This window comes from Scomber japonicus, chromosome 21 (genome assembly GCF_027409825.1).
Source record: "Scomber japonicus isolate fScoJap1 chromosome 21, fScoJap1.pri, whole genome shotgun sequence".
Taxonomy (NCBI): Eukaryota; Metazoa; Chordata; class Actinopteri; order Scombriformes; family Scombridae; genus Scomber; species Scomber japonicus.
This window is the reverse complement of record NC_070598.1, coordinates 21,697,525-21,715,386: the sequence shown is the minus strand read 5'-3', so window position 1 is coordinate 21,715,386 and position 17,862 is coordinate 21,697,525. Positions and strand designations below refer to the sequence as shown.

The 17,862-nt window shown below is 41.5% G+C and overlaps 1 protein-coding gene across 7 annotated transcripts in view; it reads left to right on the top strand.

Moving 5' to 3' along the window:
• arhgap12b (Rho GTPase activating protein 12b) overlaps positions 1 to 16,446 on the top strand; it is a 56,899-nt gene extending 40,453 nt beyond the window's left edge. For 2 of the 7 annotated variants that reach the window (XM_053342283.1, XM_053342289.1), the window contains 17 exons: positions 3,149 to 3,424; positions 4,921 to 5,061; positions 5,187 to 5,267; positions 5,772 to 5,894; positions 7,182 to 7,256; positions 7,661 to 7,735; positions 8,132 to 8,193; positions 8,369 to 8,450; positions 10,500 to 10,604; positions 10,688 to 10,786; positions 11,036 to 11,138; positions 11,218 to 11,337; positions 11,468 to 11,566; positions 12,434 to 12,511; positions 12,607 to 12,741; positions 12,900 to 13,005; positions 14,799 to 16,446. In XM_053342283.1, coding sequence (XP_053198258.1) covers positions 3,149 to 3,424; positions 4,921 to 5,061; positions 5,187 to 5,267; positions 5,772 to 5,894; positions 7,182 to 7,256; positions 7,661 to 7,735; positions 8,132 to 8,193; positions 8,369 to 8,450; positions 10,500 to 10,604; positions 10,688 to 10,786; positions 11,036 to 11,138; positions 11,218 to 11,337; positions 11,468 to 11,566; positions 12,434 to 12,511; positions 12,607 to 12,741; positions 12,900 to 13,005; positions 14,799 to 14,973 — 1,935 coding nt within the window. In that variant the 3' untranslated portion in view covers positions 14,974 to 16,446. The remainder of the gene's footprint in view (positions 1 to 3,148; positions 3,425 to 4,920; positions 5,062 to 5,186; positions 5,268 to 5,771; positions 5,895 to 7,181; positions 7,257 to 7,660; positions 7,736 to 8,131; positions 8,194 to 8,368; positions 8,451 to 10,499; positions 10,605 to 10,687; positions 10,787 to 11,035; positions 11,139 to 11,217; positions 11,338 to 11,467; positions 11,567 to 12,433; positions 12,512 to 12,606; positions 12,742 to 12,899; positions 13,006 to 14,798) is intronic. The other 5 variants (XM_053342284.1, XM_053342286.1, XM_053342285.1 and 2 more) reach the window with 5 other exon arrangements.
• The last annotated feature ends 1,416 nt before the right edge of the window (positions 16,447 to 17,862 follow it).

Here is a 17,862-nt window from a genome sequence, read left to right as displayed (position 1 = left end):
TCTGATAATCAATGAATTGTTAATGTTAGGCTTCTAGATCCAACCCACATCCCCAGGTTAGGCTAAGTTTAAATAGTGTGTTTTATTATCCTCCCATCCCTTTCAGTTAAGGTGTCTTTTTTGCCAAAAATGAATGCATGCACATCATTTTTCTGTAGGTTTTTCAAGGGTATGCCTAAAAAAATGGGTTGAGTTTTACTCAGTCTGTCAGTGTATTTTATATTAAGTGCTTATCAGATCTCATCAGATGTCAACTTCTCAAAACCGACATGTATAACACCAGAGAAAGATGAGCACGCCCATATCATGCTAAAATCTCTTGAGAAGAGGTGATAAAAAAAGGAAGCATTTGAGCTTTTCTTTCAAACTTGTGTTTCTCATTCTTTACACAACTACACTGACAGTCAATAAGTCTGGACACACTTTCTCATTCAAGACAATGGGAAGGTATGTCCAAACGTTTCAATGGTACTACTGTGCATTCATAATTTTGTTATACAGCTAATTGTATGAGGCAAGACAGCCTGAGTGTTTGCGCCATTGTCTCCTTTTGTAAGATCATTGCATCACAATCCTCTATGCTCTGTTCCAATCTTAATACTTGGAACAGGTATTTACACTCTTCCACACTCAGTACTGTTTCAGTATTGTTTCAAGCACACACCCCTATGAGTGTAAACACTTGTTTCATGTCTTGTGTGACTCTGTAGAAACCTGAATGTCATCAGGGTTGTCTGATAATCCAGAACATGATGCATACTAGAGAGTAAAAATCAGGATCTTTGTGTTTTTGCTCCATCTTTTTTCTAACATAATGTAAATACAACACTAAATACCAGCGCGCCCCTGTTATTACAGTTCTACATGCACTTCCTGTGGAAATAGCATGAATAATTCGAGGTTAAATAATGTGTGGTATGCATGTCAACATTGGGCCTGTGTTGCCTCCTCTACGCAGTAATAGACTGTGCACACTCCGCACTGTCAGAAATGATTGCTAAACGACCGCCTGAATGAAAATGAAGACCGCAGGGAAAATATTTGGGGTTGAACTTTTGTCAAAATAGACGTCGCAGCTTGTTAATTACTTGCAGTTTGGTTTGTCTGGCCTGAGCGGAATTTTAAAATGGATTTGACCCCAGCCTCGCTCAACGGGGCCAAGCTCAATCATCTGCATTTACTTGATCATTACCACATTATTCCTCCTAAAAAAAAAAATGTTAAAAAGTGGCAATTAAAAGCTGTGGCATGCGGGCTCCATTCTGCTCGTGTCATCCCTCAGCGGTTTTCCTCACTTTGCTGTCCGTCAGACTAAAAAACTGAGAAAGCAGCAGGGCAAATCTTAACTGGAAACAGCAGGGCGCCTGCTCAAGCCTTTCCTCTGCTCCAGCATGTGCGCAGGATATTAAATAATAATTTATGTGAAAAATATTGCTGTTATTCCAAGAGCGGCAGGAAGTCCCATCTGTGTCCTGAAAGCAGTTCAAACCCTCCCCGACTGAAGTGCATTCCCTTCCTCACATTCCTCACCTGTAACAAACAGAGAGATAGAGGGAGGGAGGGGGTGGTGGAGGGGATACTGTGCTGGCACATGCTCTGATATCTAATTCTTTTTACAGTTTGGGCATTTATGTGTTGCTGGCATTGGTCTCAGAGACCCAGCGCCACTCCACAAACCCCCCCCCCCCAATATTTTTTCAGAAGCATTCACAACCACGTTGAACGCTCTGAGCCGTCGCCATGGAAACTTAGCTTTCTGTCTTTTTGTGGAGTTGACCTTCGGATGCTGCCAAGTTTTGGAGTCTCAAAGAAAGCAGCTTTGAAGTGTGGTCCACATTGACACCGTGGGGGCCACAGTCGTGATTAAGTTTACTGTGTTGACTGCGGTTAGTAGAAAATTGCCGCAAGTCAGTCAACTACATTTAGAAGTTAACACCTTGAAGTTATAATGTGTAATAAACGGTGTACATTGTGATTCATGGCCTCAACACAAAGCATACTGTACTTCTGCTAACCTTACTTGACTTCTTCTACTCTTCTGCTTCCTCTCAGCTCATCTTTTCTTACTTTGCTTGGTTCCGCATTTTTATCTGCTGTAACTCTCTATCACAACTTTTTTTTTTCTTACTAAATATTTATCCAACATTATTTATGGCAACATGCTTGCAAAGAGGATTGCTTGTTCAGTGACAGAAGAGTCTCAGTCAAACCCTGTAAAAAGTCCTAGAGCAGAAGACCAATTGTATCTGCTCACTCTGTGCAGGTTTCTGTATCATTAGCATATCAGTGGTCTACTTATCAACTGGTTTAGAAATAATTTGATGGCTTGTACTGTAAGGAAGCAGTTTAAACTAGTGTTAAAACAATGTAAAAAAACTAAAAGCTTAAAATTTGAGCATCGTAAAATATGTGGCTCTTCCCCTTTTTTTCTAAAGGAGCATTGCAAAAATTAGACCAAACTGCGTCACATCTGTAACACCTGCTTCACCTGCATCAGCAAACCTGGAGACTCTGCAGCGAGGCTTTGAAAATCACTAAACATATATCACATGTGATTTCACTGTTAGCCTCTCCATCGACTCCCTATCACTTACAGGATTGGCTTTAAATTTTCCTTGACATATAAGACATTACATGGTTGAGCCCCTCTGTGCTAAAAGGAGCTGTTTTGACCTCTGGCAGGAGCTCTTCAGAGCACTGAAACCTAGAGCTGATAGCTGTCTTTTCTGGTAACTTGTGTGTTGAAAAGTGGTGTATAAGTAAACCGGTAGCCCTTTATGTGCACAGCATATGATGAATGATTATGCAACTGTGCTGCAGAGTACATCTGGATTTGAATCAGACTGATACGGTTTGAAGTGTCTGCAAGCCACATGCGGCATGTGTTTTGATCAGCAGCTGTATCCTGTCGTGCAGATTTGTCAGCGTCTGCCCTCCCCTTTCATCTGCATGCATCACCTTCATACTTCTAGAAAGAGAAGCTGAGTTTATGTTCAGCAGATCTGTGTGTCTCTGCATTCGTTAGATGGGTAAAATAAATACAGATATAAAGTCTCTAAAGATGACTGGACGTATAAGATGTAACATTTTCAAATGATAAATAAAATCTTGATCTGACCTCCTCTCTCGCCTCTTCTACCTCCTCTAGACAACATCGCCAACAGTTCAGGGCCGGTCTGACTCACCGGTGTACACTAACCTCCAGGAACTGAAGATCTCTCAGTCCAGCCTGCCGCCCGTCCCCTCCGGCTCCCCTCTCCACATCTTGGGCGACTGGGAGACCCACAAAGACCTGAGCGGCAGGCATTTCTACTACAACCGGGCCAGCGGTGAGCGCACCTGGAAACCGCCGCGCACCCGGGACACCAGCAGCAGCACCAGCAGCAGCATCAGAGGAGACAGCCAAGGCACCGCCGAGAGTGAGGTGAGGGAGGCTCAAGCCACTTCTGTCTGTGACTTAGGCCACAATCACACCAATTCTGGCAATGTGAGAGAGAGAGTACGACTAGTAAAGAGAGAAGCAGTGGTAGAGCAAGCAGAGAGTGAACGAAGAGAGGGAGCTGCAGTAGCGAGAACAAAGCAGTGAATCAGAGAAATAATTAAAACAGTCTTTCTTGATTGTTTCACAGCAGTTACATTCTGAAGCACAAATAAACACCCCCACATCTCCACACAACCCTGCTGGAAGGTGACACATTGTATTTAGTGTGTATGCAGCTTCAGTTGGCTTCTCATTGGGCCAAATCTATTAAAAACAAAGATATACTAAACTAAAATATCAGCACCTTTTTCACTCCTGTTTGGCCTACAGGAAACAAACAGTAGGTGTGACCACATGCTAAAGCAAGTATTTAGTTTGGACGTAAGTAGAAGTGTGAGTAAAAGCCACAGCTGAAGGTATTAACAGTCTGGAAATTGACTTGTTTTTAAATGAACAGGCTGTGGTGGAGGTGTGGTGGACCTCAAAGGGCTTCTAAAATGCTGTTGTGGTTACTGAAGGTAGGGAAACAAGAATGCCTTTGATATGAGGAAGTCATGGTTTCCTGTCAGGGTGTCATTTCCTGCCTAACTATTCAACACTACACTCATGTGGTATTTTGGTGTACTGCAGGGGAGGTTGGCTCCTCATATTAAGTGATATGATGTTATATTATTAGAGCTAAAACAGTTACTCAGTCCACATGAAATAAACCAACAATTTTGATAGTTGGTTAATCTTGATGGAGCTCCAGAGTTTCTGTCCTTCATCAAGTTTATGGAAATTCCAAATGGAATTACATGCAGGCCAATCTGGTGCCAAAATTAGTTAAACTCATCCCTCTTCCTAATGAAATCCAACCAACTGTCCATACTATTATTGTTTATGTGGGCAAAGATTATATTAGACTCAGTAGTCAATTAAATTCCAACAGGACTATGAGACACTAACTGATACTATTCAGAGCCTCGGAGAGCTCTGTATTCTAAAGGCCTGATTCCCTCTCAGAGGAAAAATTGTGAGAATCTTTCCAGTCTTTTCAGTGCTCACTAATGGCTATTGGACATTTGTATTGTCAGTGGAATTGGGTTTATTAATAATTTGGACTATTTCTGGACCTGAAAGGACCTGTACAAGAGAGGTAACCTTCAAAAGCACTAGGCTGCTCACTAAAAATATTGTCCTACATTTGCAGTCTGTATGATGTGTTTGTAGTATAGGTAGCACCAGTAATATATCCCAGCCCAAACTGGGGTGCCAGACATGTTACTGGCATGGACTCAAGGGGTAGAAATATGCTGCACTGTTATCCTAACTAGCACCACAGACAGACAGTAACAACACAAAAAATCCCTATGAAGTAATGAGGAAATGATATTTTCATGTCAACAGTGTTGTGATGTCTCCTTGGTGATTTAAAAAAAAATGTTTGTCCTCCTCAGCCGCTGTCCTCAGAGGAGAACTGCCACAGCACCCACTCCAGTCAGTCTGACAGCCAGTATGGATCGCCCCCTAGAGGCTGGTCCGAGGAGCTGGACGAGCACGGACACACACTCTACGTCTCTGAATACACACAGGAAAAGGTTCAGTCTGCTTTCATTTGTTCTTTTGAGACTTAAGGAGATATAACTCGGTCTCTACTCTGTATTTCATCCATGTAAGCCTGTTTTTGTTTTTCCCATAAACTGACTAGTGTTTGTGTTTGCAGTGGATAAAGCATGTGGATGAACAGGGCCGGCCCTACTATTACAGTGCTGATGGATCCAGGTCAGAATGGGAATTGCCGAAGGTAAGATTAGCTTATGAACATTATCTGTCCATGTGCTTTTTGTCTTCTTACATCCACTTTAATGTAATCTCATATTACATCACCAAACACTTCCACTAACACACTTTTTACGTGACTCCTCCCCTTACTGTGCGGTTTTAAGTCCGGTCCTGTTAATGTAAGTGGATGAGTGTCTGAGGAGCTCACATAACAACCAAGTTTGTTTTGAACCCTCTGTCACAGACTATTAGTGTCTCTTTACTCTGTAATCTGGAGGCTTCAGAGCAGATCAGATTAGCCTCCTACATTCTCTGACTGAATGGACAGCAGTTCAGACATGGACACAGGCTGTGCACCTCACTGGTGACTTTAGAAGACAATGCTAGGGCTGTGAATGCAGTCCATCTCTCCAATGGTGCTGTGGAAGTTAAAAGGAGAGGTAGGGGAGACAAGGTAGGGGAGACAGTGAAGGGTCTGCTAGGATAACTCGGGTGTCTGATCTTTAGTTCTGATCTTTCTCTGCAGTACAACATCTCCCCTCAGTCCGGCGAGGTTCCCAAGAGTCGCAGTCTAGAGAGGAAGCAGCAGGACCCCATCGTACTCACCAAGTGGAGACACAGCACCTACGTTTTAGATCTCAACGACAAGGTAGGACTCCATGATGAACTCTACAAGGTGTTACCCAAAATACGAATCTGACATCTAATGTGATTAAACTGTTGGGTGTGATGGTGTGTCCTGTGGTTGCTGGTTTATTGGCAGGGTTTCCTCTGGTGTTTCCATTACCGGCCGTATTGGCTGCCAGTTTAATCCCAGAGTCTAATGACACTTTCAGACAGTTTAATCTGTGTCTCATTTGGGAATCTTGTGAAAAGTGTGTGTACTACCTTTGTTTTATGTGATCAGGCTGTGAGTGTTGTTATTAGATAGTTAAAGACTACAACATGTGGTTTTGTTGCAGTCCTCTGACTCACATATGCACATTAATACACATTCACACATTCAGAGTGTAGGGTTCTCCTCTATTTCAAACAAGGCTCAGTTTTTACAGATGTAGATCATCTGTTATAGCAGACATTAAGTTTTACAAGATGAACAATTTAGTATTGTACTTCCATCAAAGTTGGGGGACGTACAAGACACAGGTTTTAAAAAAGACTAGTCAAACTGGATACAGCAGAGGGAATGGTATCCTGACTTTTAGTCGTTAATATGAGGCAAGGTCCAAAAACATTGGATTCCACATTCCCCATAATGCAACCAGTCCCATCTTTTTGTTAGAACCCAAAAACCCAAAAAGGGCACACATTGCTACAATATATAAATAGTATAGCAATAACAGCTACATAGAATAACATATGTGAAATAATTACATATTTGTTTGAAATTCATCACCAAAACACAGCTGCCAGCCTGCAGTATCTTGATATTAAATGTGATTACATTGATGCCCACAGACAGTCAGAATAAGAGTGTGGATTTAATGCTTTTTTGTTTTGATTTAGGATATGTAAAAATGTTTATTGATACCTTCTGTTCAGTTGTCTACACAAATGAAATACATCAAGTAATTTAAGACCACATTCTTCTCCATCACATCTGCTGGGTTGCATTCTGTCTCCCAGCTTGTAATCCAGGCTTCTATCTATTAAAAAACTTTCTTCAAGTCCAAGGACTGATAACCCGATGACACCATCAGGGTTATTTGTCTGACTTTGGAAAGCTCCTCCAGAGCCACAGAGGGTAGGAGTAGTGCTCCTCTAATGTACCGTTTTCGACTGTGTTTTTATTATTTAACGTGTTCAAGCTTTAGTGGGGGAAATCTAAACTATACATGAACTTTTAAAAGGTTGATAACTCTCCAGTCAGATGTTGTAGTTTTGAAGGTGGAGGTGAAGATACTGGAGCCCTAACACTCTGGTGGTTTCGTTGCAGTTCTCTTTCAAACTCTGGAGGTTCGCTTCCGACCCTCACAAGAGGAAATTCCGTCTCTCTCTTTACCGCGATAAAGTTGGTACCACGCAGAGCCTCTCCTCTCCAATCCCTGCTCTAAATTCAAAGATCGGTTGTCATTCACTGTCGGCTTTTAGAAAGCTATTCAAGATTCAATCACCAATCATAACAAATCAAAGCCTGGCAATCAAATGTGACTGGATAGAAAGCAGCATCTCTGAATGAATATCACTGAATTAACACACTCTACTACTCGGATGTAAAAGCATGTTCTCTGCAATACAAATCCCAATGTACCTGTCTCCCCCTTTTAATCCCTAACACACCACTCAATCTTCCACTGCAGGTTCCTGATCCATTTTTTTTCTGCTCTTCACTAACCTCACAACGGCTGTCTTCATGTGTCTTGTAGTTAGCCGGTAGTTATTAGACACTCATCATGTCGTGCCTCTTGTTGGTAGGAGTGTGCTCCGGCGCCCAAGCAGAGCTCTCCAGACTCTGACTCCTGCCCCTCATCTCCTAAGCACCCCTCGACCGTTAGTATCCCAGCCTGCACTGCACCAGCACCAGCAATAGCACCTGCATCTGCATCCATCTCATACAAACACATCTTCCTTCTTATCTTCTAAAATCTCCAATATTTTACATTCACCTTCTATCTCATCTGCCGCATGCCACATCCTATATCTAACCGCATCACATGCATGTCAATCAAAATCTTATCAAATCCACCAGCAGAGATGCAGCAATTTGGTCACTTTGCAGCAGTTTCAGGACGCCCTCTGCTGGTCATATTTGGACATAACATCAGGCAGCACAGCCACCAACATGATCCCATTTGCTTCTCAAGCTTCAGCGTGTGTATGGATGTGTGTGTGTTCAATGTATATGTTCTAGCAGGTTCTTATGCACAACTGTGTCTTCCTCCACAGCCGTCGGAGAAGTGCGGAGTCCTCAATGTCACAAAAATCACAGAGAATGGAAAGAAAGTCAGGTGGGAATTCATTTAGTCCTCATGAAGTGTCATATTTCTGTTTTCTAATGTCTGAGCACTATACTGCCTCTGTTTTCTATAATGCCTCTGTTTTTTAGAATACCTGTTTTCTATAGTACCTCTGTTTTCTATAGTACCTCTGCTTTCTATAATGCCTCTGTTTTCTTGTGTGCAGGAAGAACTGGACGTCCTCGTGGACGGTGCTGCAGGGTTCCTCTCTGCTCTTTGCAAAGGGTCAGGGCGGTAGCACTAGCTGGGTACGTAACCTATCAGCCTTCATATTTCCTCATCAGCCAAGCTTCTGAGCCTTTTTCTTAGGATTTCATTCATCTCTGTGTTATTTCTCTCTTCCTTATTTCTGCATAGTCTTCTGTATTCATCACTGCCTGTGCTGTGAATTTCGTCATCCCCTGTTTATTGCTCTCTCCTCTCCTCTCGTTCTCCTTTCCTCCCTGAAGTCTTACTACCGCAGCGGCTCCATCCCAGAGCTGCTCCTCACTCTTCTTAGCAACTGGAAGCGCTCAGTCAAGCCCCGTCCTGCTGTCTCCTATGTGAACTGTCGGCCTGTGCAGGCTGCCGCTGTATGTCCCCGCTGTCTGCACGCGTTCCTGCTCCTGACTGTTTTTCATTCCTTCATTCACTTCCATTCACTCCTGCGTTGGCTAACTGAGAGACTAATTTGTGTGTGTGTGTGTGTGTGTGTGTGTGTGTGTGTGTGTGGATCTTGGATTCGAAGTCAGATGGAAACCCTTCTATCAGATTTATGGGCCTCAGAAACCTTTTAAAGTTTGTGAAATCACGTTCTGTGTGTTTTATTCTAACCTGCCTTCTTCTCCAAACTATATTTAAAGCTCTGTATGACAACTTTGGTGAAGAGCAGCATGCTTGTCAAAAGTTAGAAGTCAAGACTGTTGTATTTCTTTGCCATAAACATGTATGCTGCTTGGCCCCTGGAGCTCAGAGTGGGTTGAAAAACAAGTGCAGTGGTAACAACATCAGACCTCGTGTAAAAAGCGCTTGTACAGTCAGATTTCTAAAGTACCATAGACCAATGATGGATGAGAACTTTGGCATTCACCAATTTTCTACTATTTAGATGCAGACGTGAGCTTTTGATCCAGTCATGTACAATCAGTCAGAACCTCTCCACTAGAAGAAAAACCTTGTTTGTTATTTGAAATGCCTTATTTGAGTATAGAGTTAGAATATATAACATAAATCAGGGAAATTAACAATAAGTATACAATATAAGTAAATGTGTAATTGTTATTCTGTTCAACAATTTAGTGAGAAGTTTGAAATAGAAGTTTTAGTTTTGTCTATTTTGTCAGAGACATGACAGCCGCCTCAGGGTCTGTGTGTAGGTGAACATCTCCTGCTGCACCTGACAGTGTGATATCACCTCTAATGTAGCTGTCTGCTCTTATTGATATCTGACTTCCACCTCTCCATGAGCCTATGTTATTGTCATGCACCAGTATGAAACGCTAAGATGTAATTTAGTAAGTCATTGACAGCTGTAGTAATATGTTTTTTTCTTTTCTTCTGTAATGTGACCACTGTAACTGCTAAAATAGTTGTGAAAGAAACAGAGCTGAACAGACGGCCTTATAGAGCAATATAGAGGCATCTGTAATTGTAATTGTCAAATATCGTCACCTCCTCATGAGCAGGTTGAATTCACCAGGTTGAAACAAGAAATTTATGATGAGTATTTGACTTGGAAAACTTGAACAAACAAACCTCACAGAACAAGTAAGAGAGGTTTAAGACTAGAATATGAAACAATGCTCTTGCATGAGGCCCCAAAAAACTAAAAGTGGGGGGAAAAACAGCAGTTTTTTAATAGATATAACAAGACGTCCAATAAGAATAAAAGCAGAAAGATTATATTTTTCACGAGTTTCTCATATTTCATGGACCAAACAATCAATTGATTAAAAATGAAGCGACAGATTAGTCGATAATGAAAATAATCTTTAGCTTCAGCTCTGATTAATATGCACATAACATTTATAACAGAACTAACAGTGTTTCTGCATCATCTAACATAATACTAAGAATTGTAACATTTGCTTCATCAGTCACAGTTATACTATCTTTTTTTAAATACTAAGTAACGTTCAGAAATGTGAATCTTGAATGGTTACGCAGCATTGTGCTTTTAACCTGTTTGTGTGGTTCCTTGTTTTTAACACAAACACATCCTCTGATTCACATAAAAATGTTCATAAAACAACACACTCCTATCGTATCATCCGTGTATTAGACGTTGTCTCTCACACTGCGCCCTGACTTTGTTTCAGAAGTTCGGCAGCAACCAATCGAAGCCGGAGTTTACCGTCGATCTGCGTGGGGGTTCAGTGGAGTGGGCCTCCAAAGACAAGTCCAGCAAGAAGCACGTCATCGAGGTATCACACGTCAAGTTTAAAGCCATCATTTTGTCTTGAACACAAGTTATATAGTTCTGACTTTTTACCTTTTCCTCTCTCAGCTGAAGACCCGTCAGGGGACAGAGCTGCTGATCCAGTCAGAGATTGACAGCGTCATAAACGACTGGTACCGGGCCCTCACAGAGACCATCAACACACACGTGAGTGGACGAAGTTGTATCTAAACTCTTTTATGCCAACTTTCATCAGCAAAAACTTGTGAGATTACCAAGGATTTCATTTTGAGTCAGTGCTTCTATATTCTGTACCATGCGGTGATCTCACCTACACTTTAAAACTTCACTTTGTCACAGAAGTATGTGAATATGGATGGAGTGTGTGGGTTAGTCAGAGCCGACTTAAATCTGACTTCTATTTAAAAGTCTATGCATGTATTTTCTCGTGTGCAGGCCTGGGAGTCAGATGAAGCCATCGAGGAGGATATGCCTGAGTCTCCAGGAGCTGAGAAACAGGACAAAGAGAAAGACCACCGGGACTCTAAGAAGAACAGAGGTGAGACCAGCTGACACCTCTACAACATAAAATCAGCTTATTATTAGAGTAATATTTACATCCTGCTTGTTTTACTCAGTCATGAAGACCTCTGTGAGCATGGACTCATCAGACCAGAAGAAAACCAGGTTGAAGCTGAAGAAGTTCCTGACACGTCGACCCACCTACCAGGCCGTCAGAGATAAGGGTTACATCAAAGGTACTCCCACTCTGCCAGACTACAGTCACAACTCTGTAACTCTCATAACACCAACATCTCTCATGTAGTGTGTTCTCAGTCTCCTTCCACAGGACAGATGAAAGTTTGACATGAATGTTGTGTTTTTCAGATCAGGTGTTTGGCTGCAGTCTGACCAGCCTGTGCCAGCGGGAGAACACATCAGTTCCCAACTTCGTCACAATGTGTATCGACCACGTGGAGAACACAGGTATGAGCAGTGTCTGAGTGAAACCCAGCTCTACTTTCATTTCTTATTACACTGTCAGTCAGTCATAAAAGTACTGAACAGGGTTATGAGCCCAAACAGAAAAACAGAGTCATTCAAAATGAATGACAGGCATCAGCTGGTATAAAGTGGTTTAAAATGTGGTGTCAAATAGATTTTTGTTGGGTTCGGGTGGTTCTTGAAACATTGGTTCTTGCCTTTTTGTACAACTGCACCAAAGTCTGGAAAGTTTCGGGAAGAAGGGAGATGAATTTGACACTTTTTTTTTTTTTTTTACAAAGGTTAATTCAGGATAAAACGCAGGTTTCTTTTGTCTAACCTTAATTACTATTGGTAAAGAAGAGTCCCAGCATTTGCAAACATGGGTAGAAATACCACACACATTTTGCAGCCACAGATAAGGGCTGTATGATGCTTCTGACTTTTCTATTTGGTATAGTATATTAAGTCTGTAGATGGTTGTTCTTACTAGAAGCACTTTTTGTCAAACTCATTTTAGTTCAAAGGCCACATACAGCCCCATTTGATCTCAGGTGAGCCAGACCAGTAAAACCATTGCATTATAACCTACAAATAATATAGAACATATGTATATGATTACTTTACAATAAGAAACTGTCAGATTTATTCTCAGTGTGTGGTTGGAGGATAAAATGAAAAAACAAATAAATGAAATGAAACAAAACATATTTTCAGTAGTTCATGGCAGCTGTAGTGTTCAAATGTAACCATAGACTGGAGGTAACATGAGGCAGTACAAAGAATTTCATCACTCTGCTTTTGTGGAATGTTTGTTTGAGTTTGCTTTTCATGTCTCCGTCTGCCCTACTTCTCCTTCTTCTCCTGCAGGTCTCAGTATTGACGGCTTGTACAGAGTGAGCGGGAACCTGGCAGTGATACAGAAGCTCCGCTTTGCTGTGAATCACGGTAAGGCTTCAATACCTCTCTGCTATGTAAGGGGATGGTTCAGATGTCTGGGATAAGTTTAGTTGTAGTAAACACTGGTCCTTTCCCTCCATCAGATGAAAAGGTGGATCTGAATGACAGTAAGTGGGAGGACATCCACGTCACCACCGGAGCTCTCAAGATGTTCTTCAGGGAGCTTCCTGAGCCGCTCTTCTCATACGGATCCTTCAACGACTTCGTTAACGCCATTAGTGAGTAACTACATTCATTCAGGACCAATAACATGATTATCTGCACAAGTTAAAATCCTTTTTCTCTTCATGCATGATTTTGTCCCTAATTTGGCCACAAGATGGCGCTCAGCACATATGCTTTCACTGACCCTGGCTGCCTGTTCCTCTGCTTTCAGAATGCTCCGACTACAAGCAGCGAGTGAATTCAATCAAAGACTTAATCAAGAAGTTGCCAAAACCAAACCACGACACAATGCAAATGCTCTTCAAACACCTGCGGAGGTAAGAGAAACACATTAACAGCTCATTTACACTATTATTCATCTGCTTCATTTACAAAATCATACACATTTTTTAGTCGCTTTCCAGTGAAATCATTCTACCTTACTGACATCATTTTATTGGCAGTAATGAAGTCATAAGAAGACTTTAGTGAGACTAATCCTGTAGTTTTTGGAAATTTAAAACTATGCAGTCATACTTTTTCCATCCAGGACTCAATATTGAACCCCAATATATATTATTATGTGCCAAATGTGTCTGTAGCATCAACATTCTTTAGACTTGTTTTTCTTCCCAATTTGGTGAGTTAAATCAGGAAAGTTCAGACTGACATTTGTCGGCAAAGCTGTTTTATTTAACATGAATGCATTGAGCAGTTTGGCATTTTTATTGATTCATATATGTTTGTATTTCTTCAAAATAAGGTATTTTTAGGTACTGGTTATTAGCAATGATGTCAAACATTTTAAAATAACATCTAAAATAGGTTTTATGGTTCCTGTACATTGGAAGAACATAGAATAGATAATAAATAATAGATAATAAATAATAGATAATCAATACCACCAAGAAATCAAAATCAATACCAAAGAAATCAAACATACATTTATATATATGCTGGGATCAGTACGTTTGAAGACATTTAAAGTCCTCTCCAATCAGAATGTGCAGTTTGACAGAGGAACGTTTATGTGTTCACCTTAAATCTCAGTTTACATGTAACCACAAGGAGCACATATGACATCTCAACTCATTTGAAGCCTATCATGTTCCAATATTCAATTTACACAAATCTGATGTGGAAACTTAAAGCCTCCCGTACACAGACACTGTTGAAGTAAAGAGACATGCAGTGGTTCAACTTTTCAAAGGAAAAATATTAGCATACGAATAGTCAATGTTTGGATTGTGACGGTTTCATTTTAAGAACTTCTAACATCACTATTCTTCCACTATAGTCACCTTCCATTAAGACTTCTCTGCACCCACAGCTCCCCTTCCACTACACGTGCCGCTTAAGATGGCACCACCTCAGTCAGCTCCACCTCAACAACATGTCAGACTCTTTCCATTAACTCCTTAACCCCTCGCTCACTGACTAAAATGAGTTTCCAGCCCTGGCAACACAAATGGCACTGACAGTATCTCACTTATAGCAACCTCCGGTTTGAGAGACGTGTGTGTTTACCTTTCTTCTGACTGATCAGCCTGTGGGCAAACACAAACTACAGCCAGGTTTAACGTGTATTCTCAGCCCACTGGAGCCAGCGGCAATATCATACGTTCACAATGACATTTGCCTAGGTTTCCAATTTGCATTTATATGGCACTGTGTTTGCTGTAATTCAGTACCTATGAAGTGGTGTTTCTTGAGGAAATTTATAGCATGACATTCAGTGTATGGAGGTCCACGTATATCAGCGAGCGGATTTAATCTTCTTTTTTTTTTCCCTCCCTTCCATGAATATGTTATTGTTTTGTGCATCTGCATGCAAGGATGTAGATTCTATTTAAAAAGGCTATTATGCTCTAGCCTGCAGCATTCAGTAGTGTTACGGAGTATGTGTCGCGAGGCTTGCCTCAGCGCTCAATCTCAAGCCCTGGAGATGTGTGTAAAGACTATAGGAGTGCTTGTAATGATGTTTTTTTAGATGAAAGCCCCGAAGCTGCGCTGAAACTAAAGCGAATACAACCTCAGCTAAATCCATTTCTGCCACAGTCCATCTTTAAAACCTGTGTTTGTTCTACTTCCTCCTCCCTCCACCAACCCCTCCCTAACCCTTCCCCTCCAGGGTGATTGACCACGGAGAAGCCAACCGTATGACCACCCAGAGCGTGGCCATCGTGTTCGGACCCACGCTGCTCCGACCGGAGACCGAGACGGGCAACATCGCGGTCCACATGGTGTACCAGAACCAGATAGTGGAGCTCATACTGATCGAATACGAAAGCATCTTCGGCAGGTAGAGGCGCCCGGCCGAGAAGAAGAAGAAGCGCCCAGGCTTTTTTTTTTTTTTTTTCCCCGAACACGAACTTCTTTTCCTTATTTTATTTTTTTTCTTCCCCCACCTTTTCTTTGACTGAACTGAACATTGCTGTGGACCAAGCAGTTGGGAGAGAAAAAAAAAATCACTCATTGACATAACAGTTTACAAAGGCGTGACAAGACGTTGCACTTAAAGAGTTTTACAGATGAATTTAAAAAAGGAAAGAAAAAAAACCAGGTGTACAGATATCACTTTTCAGTTGCCATCCCTGCTGAGAGTTAGCAGGCCAGAAGACGGACAGTGTAGTTCAGAGTGATGCCGTGGTGACGTCCGTGTGATTTGGTGGATTTTGAGTATTCAGGTGTTTTTTCACATACACTGGATCCCCGTGGCCAGTAAATTTAAAGCTTCGACCCCTTCGACAGCAACCTCATGACCTCACCGAAGGAATGAGCTGAATCAGAACGTGGATACCGTTTATTTCTGTGTCGTGAAGCTTCGTCTGTGATGTGTTTAAAGCCCCGTGTGGTTCTGGATCGGGTGGGAATAAATAATCAGTGTTACATTATAACGGACTGTGGTTTTTTGGCACTTGGATGAACTGGAGCAAGAGTTAAAGATTGTGCCCCCCCCCACACATTCACCCCTCCCCCCTTTCAACCAGTGTTAACCATTAACCCCACCCTGCGACATGAGCGTCCCGTGACTAGAGTGGTGGAGGACAAACCTGTGTTTGTTTTTTGTGCGAGTGAATTAACCTAAACGGAACAAAAAACCCTTCGTCTTTGCCACTTTGTACAAACTGTGTGTCGTGTAGTCTAAACGTGCTTTTTGGTAAAGTTTCCGTTAAAGCTGCCGGGGGGTCGTCGTCTGCGCTCCTTTTACGAACTCAACTTCTACGCTTCAGCGCCGGTGTCTCGAGCGGCACCGAGGTCCCGGTGTTACTGGAAGACAACAGTGGATTTGCAGAGAGCTGCAACGTTAACCCATTTCACATGACTTGTTTCAGAGTGTTGGACTGGTGACCCTTCTCCTCAGCCTCTACTAAGCTAATATTAAAAGAGTATTCAGAGAAGGGAGACGGTACTGAGAATATTTCAAAGGTTGACGTATGGGAGTGTGTGAGTGTTAGAATGCAAAGAAGAGCCTTTAAAAAACTGTTCAGAGCAAATGTACAGTGACAGAAACTAGTTGTTCAAAAAAAAGTGTTATAGTGACTGAGGTGTGTATGCTTTGATGGTGAACTTTTGATTTTGTAAATTTGAATTAAAACATGACAAATACACAGATTCCGAAAAAGAAAAAAAAACAACACATGATCGACTGTTACTTTTTGTTTTGAAGGTGTATCTGGAGTGTTTGCGCATGGTCAGCTGCACATTTTGAATGTAATTTTCAGGCTAACTGCTGTTTGTGAAATTGCTCTGTCTAATAAAACAAAGACAAACTAAAATGTTAAGACTCTTGAGAGTGTGTTCTCTGTTAGAATGTGAAGCTAGTGGACGGAGACGATGAAGAAAGACAGGTGAGTCTGCTGTTTATATACTATGCAAAATTGAATGTATAGATTCATAGAAGAAAAGCATCAATAATGACTGACTATAAGTATGTGTCAGTGTATTTATCTCCAGAGACTCTGCTCTTTGCCTGTATTGCAATAACTTGACAAAATTAAGTGTTCATTTATACAAGTCAGAGTATAAGTCTGATTTTTAACCCTCTGAGTTACGACACTGGTCGCTAATGGGCGTCAACCTGTGGGCAGTGTAGCTTCCAGCCAATAACAGTGCAGGGTGTGAAGTCAGGATTTGTAGCATAGCAACCAGATTACATCACCATCTCCTAGGAATGTCACAATAACTACTTTTGTTGGACGATATATTGTCTCAGAAATAATCGAGATAAACAATATTATTGTCATTTGAAAATCATTTTATACACTTACTAAGCTATACTTGAGTAAAAACACAGACTGTCATTATGGTTGGGGACAGAGTTATTTACCTTTAATTCTTCTGCAGTCTCCACTCAGGACGTACACAGTGAGGAATGGAGGACACTACTCACTACAACTACTCAATGTGACATGAATAGCCTCTTAGCTGCTAACGTGAAGTGTGGCAATACTGAGGTCATTCACACAAAATCCAGCAATACTGCACCCTTCCCACAGGGTTTGTAAGGAGGTGTGGGCGTGTTTATTTGTGCTTTAGAACATGACCACCATGAAACAATCTGAAAATAACGTTTTATTTATTCACTGTCTAGCCCTGTCTCACTGGTGGGAAGGACAAAAACAAACACCAATCGATAAATCCTGCGTAGTATACCTTTAACCTTCAATCTACTCTAAAGCTTCACCTTTCCTTTCCGTTTTAATTACATAATTGAATTAATCTACTCAACACTGATATCCTGGTTATTGAATTGAGTGATTAAGCTTTCACGTCTCAATTATATTCCCGCCTGTTAATTATGAAATGAACTGCAGTATATTTCTTTAGATTTCTCAAATGCGGCACAACCTCTGCCGCTCGGCTTCCATTAATCTGATTTCCCTCCGTTCTTCGAAGGCATTTCTGTCATTACTCCTCAGGTCAACCGTGGCTGTGGACCTGAAGGCTGTGGATTAATTGATGTCTAATTAGGTAATTGCCAGGGTGCCAGTTTTGATTAAGAAGCACGAGGCGGAGCGAGTGCTGAGCAAAGATGCTTTGCTGCAGGCCACTCTTAGAGAAAGGCTTCTTTCTTTCTCTTTTATTTTCTTTCAAGTTGTGTATGTGGAGGGATGTGATAGAGGTTTCTGCTTTAGCATGCCTGGATCTGGCAGACTAGCTGCTGTATGGAAGTTTATTACTGCCAGGAATAA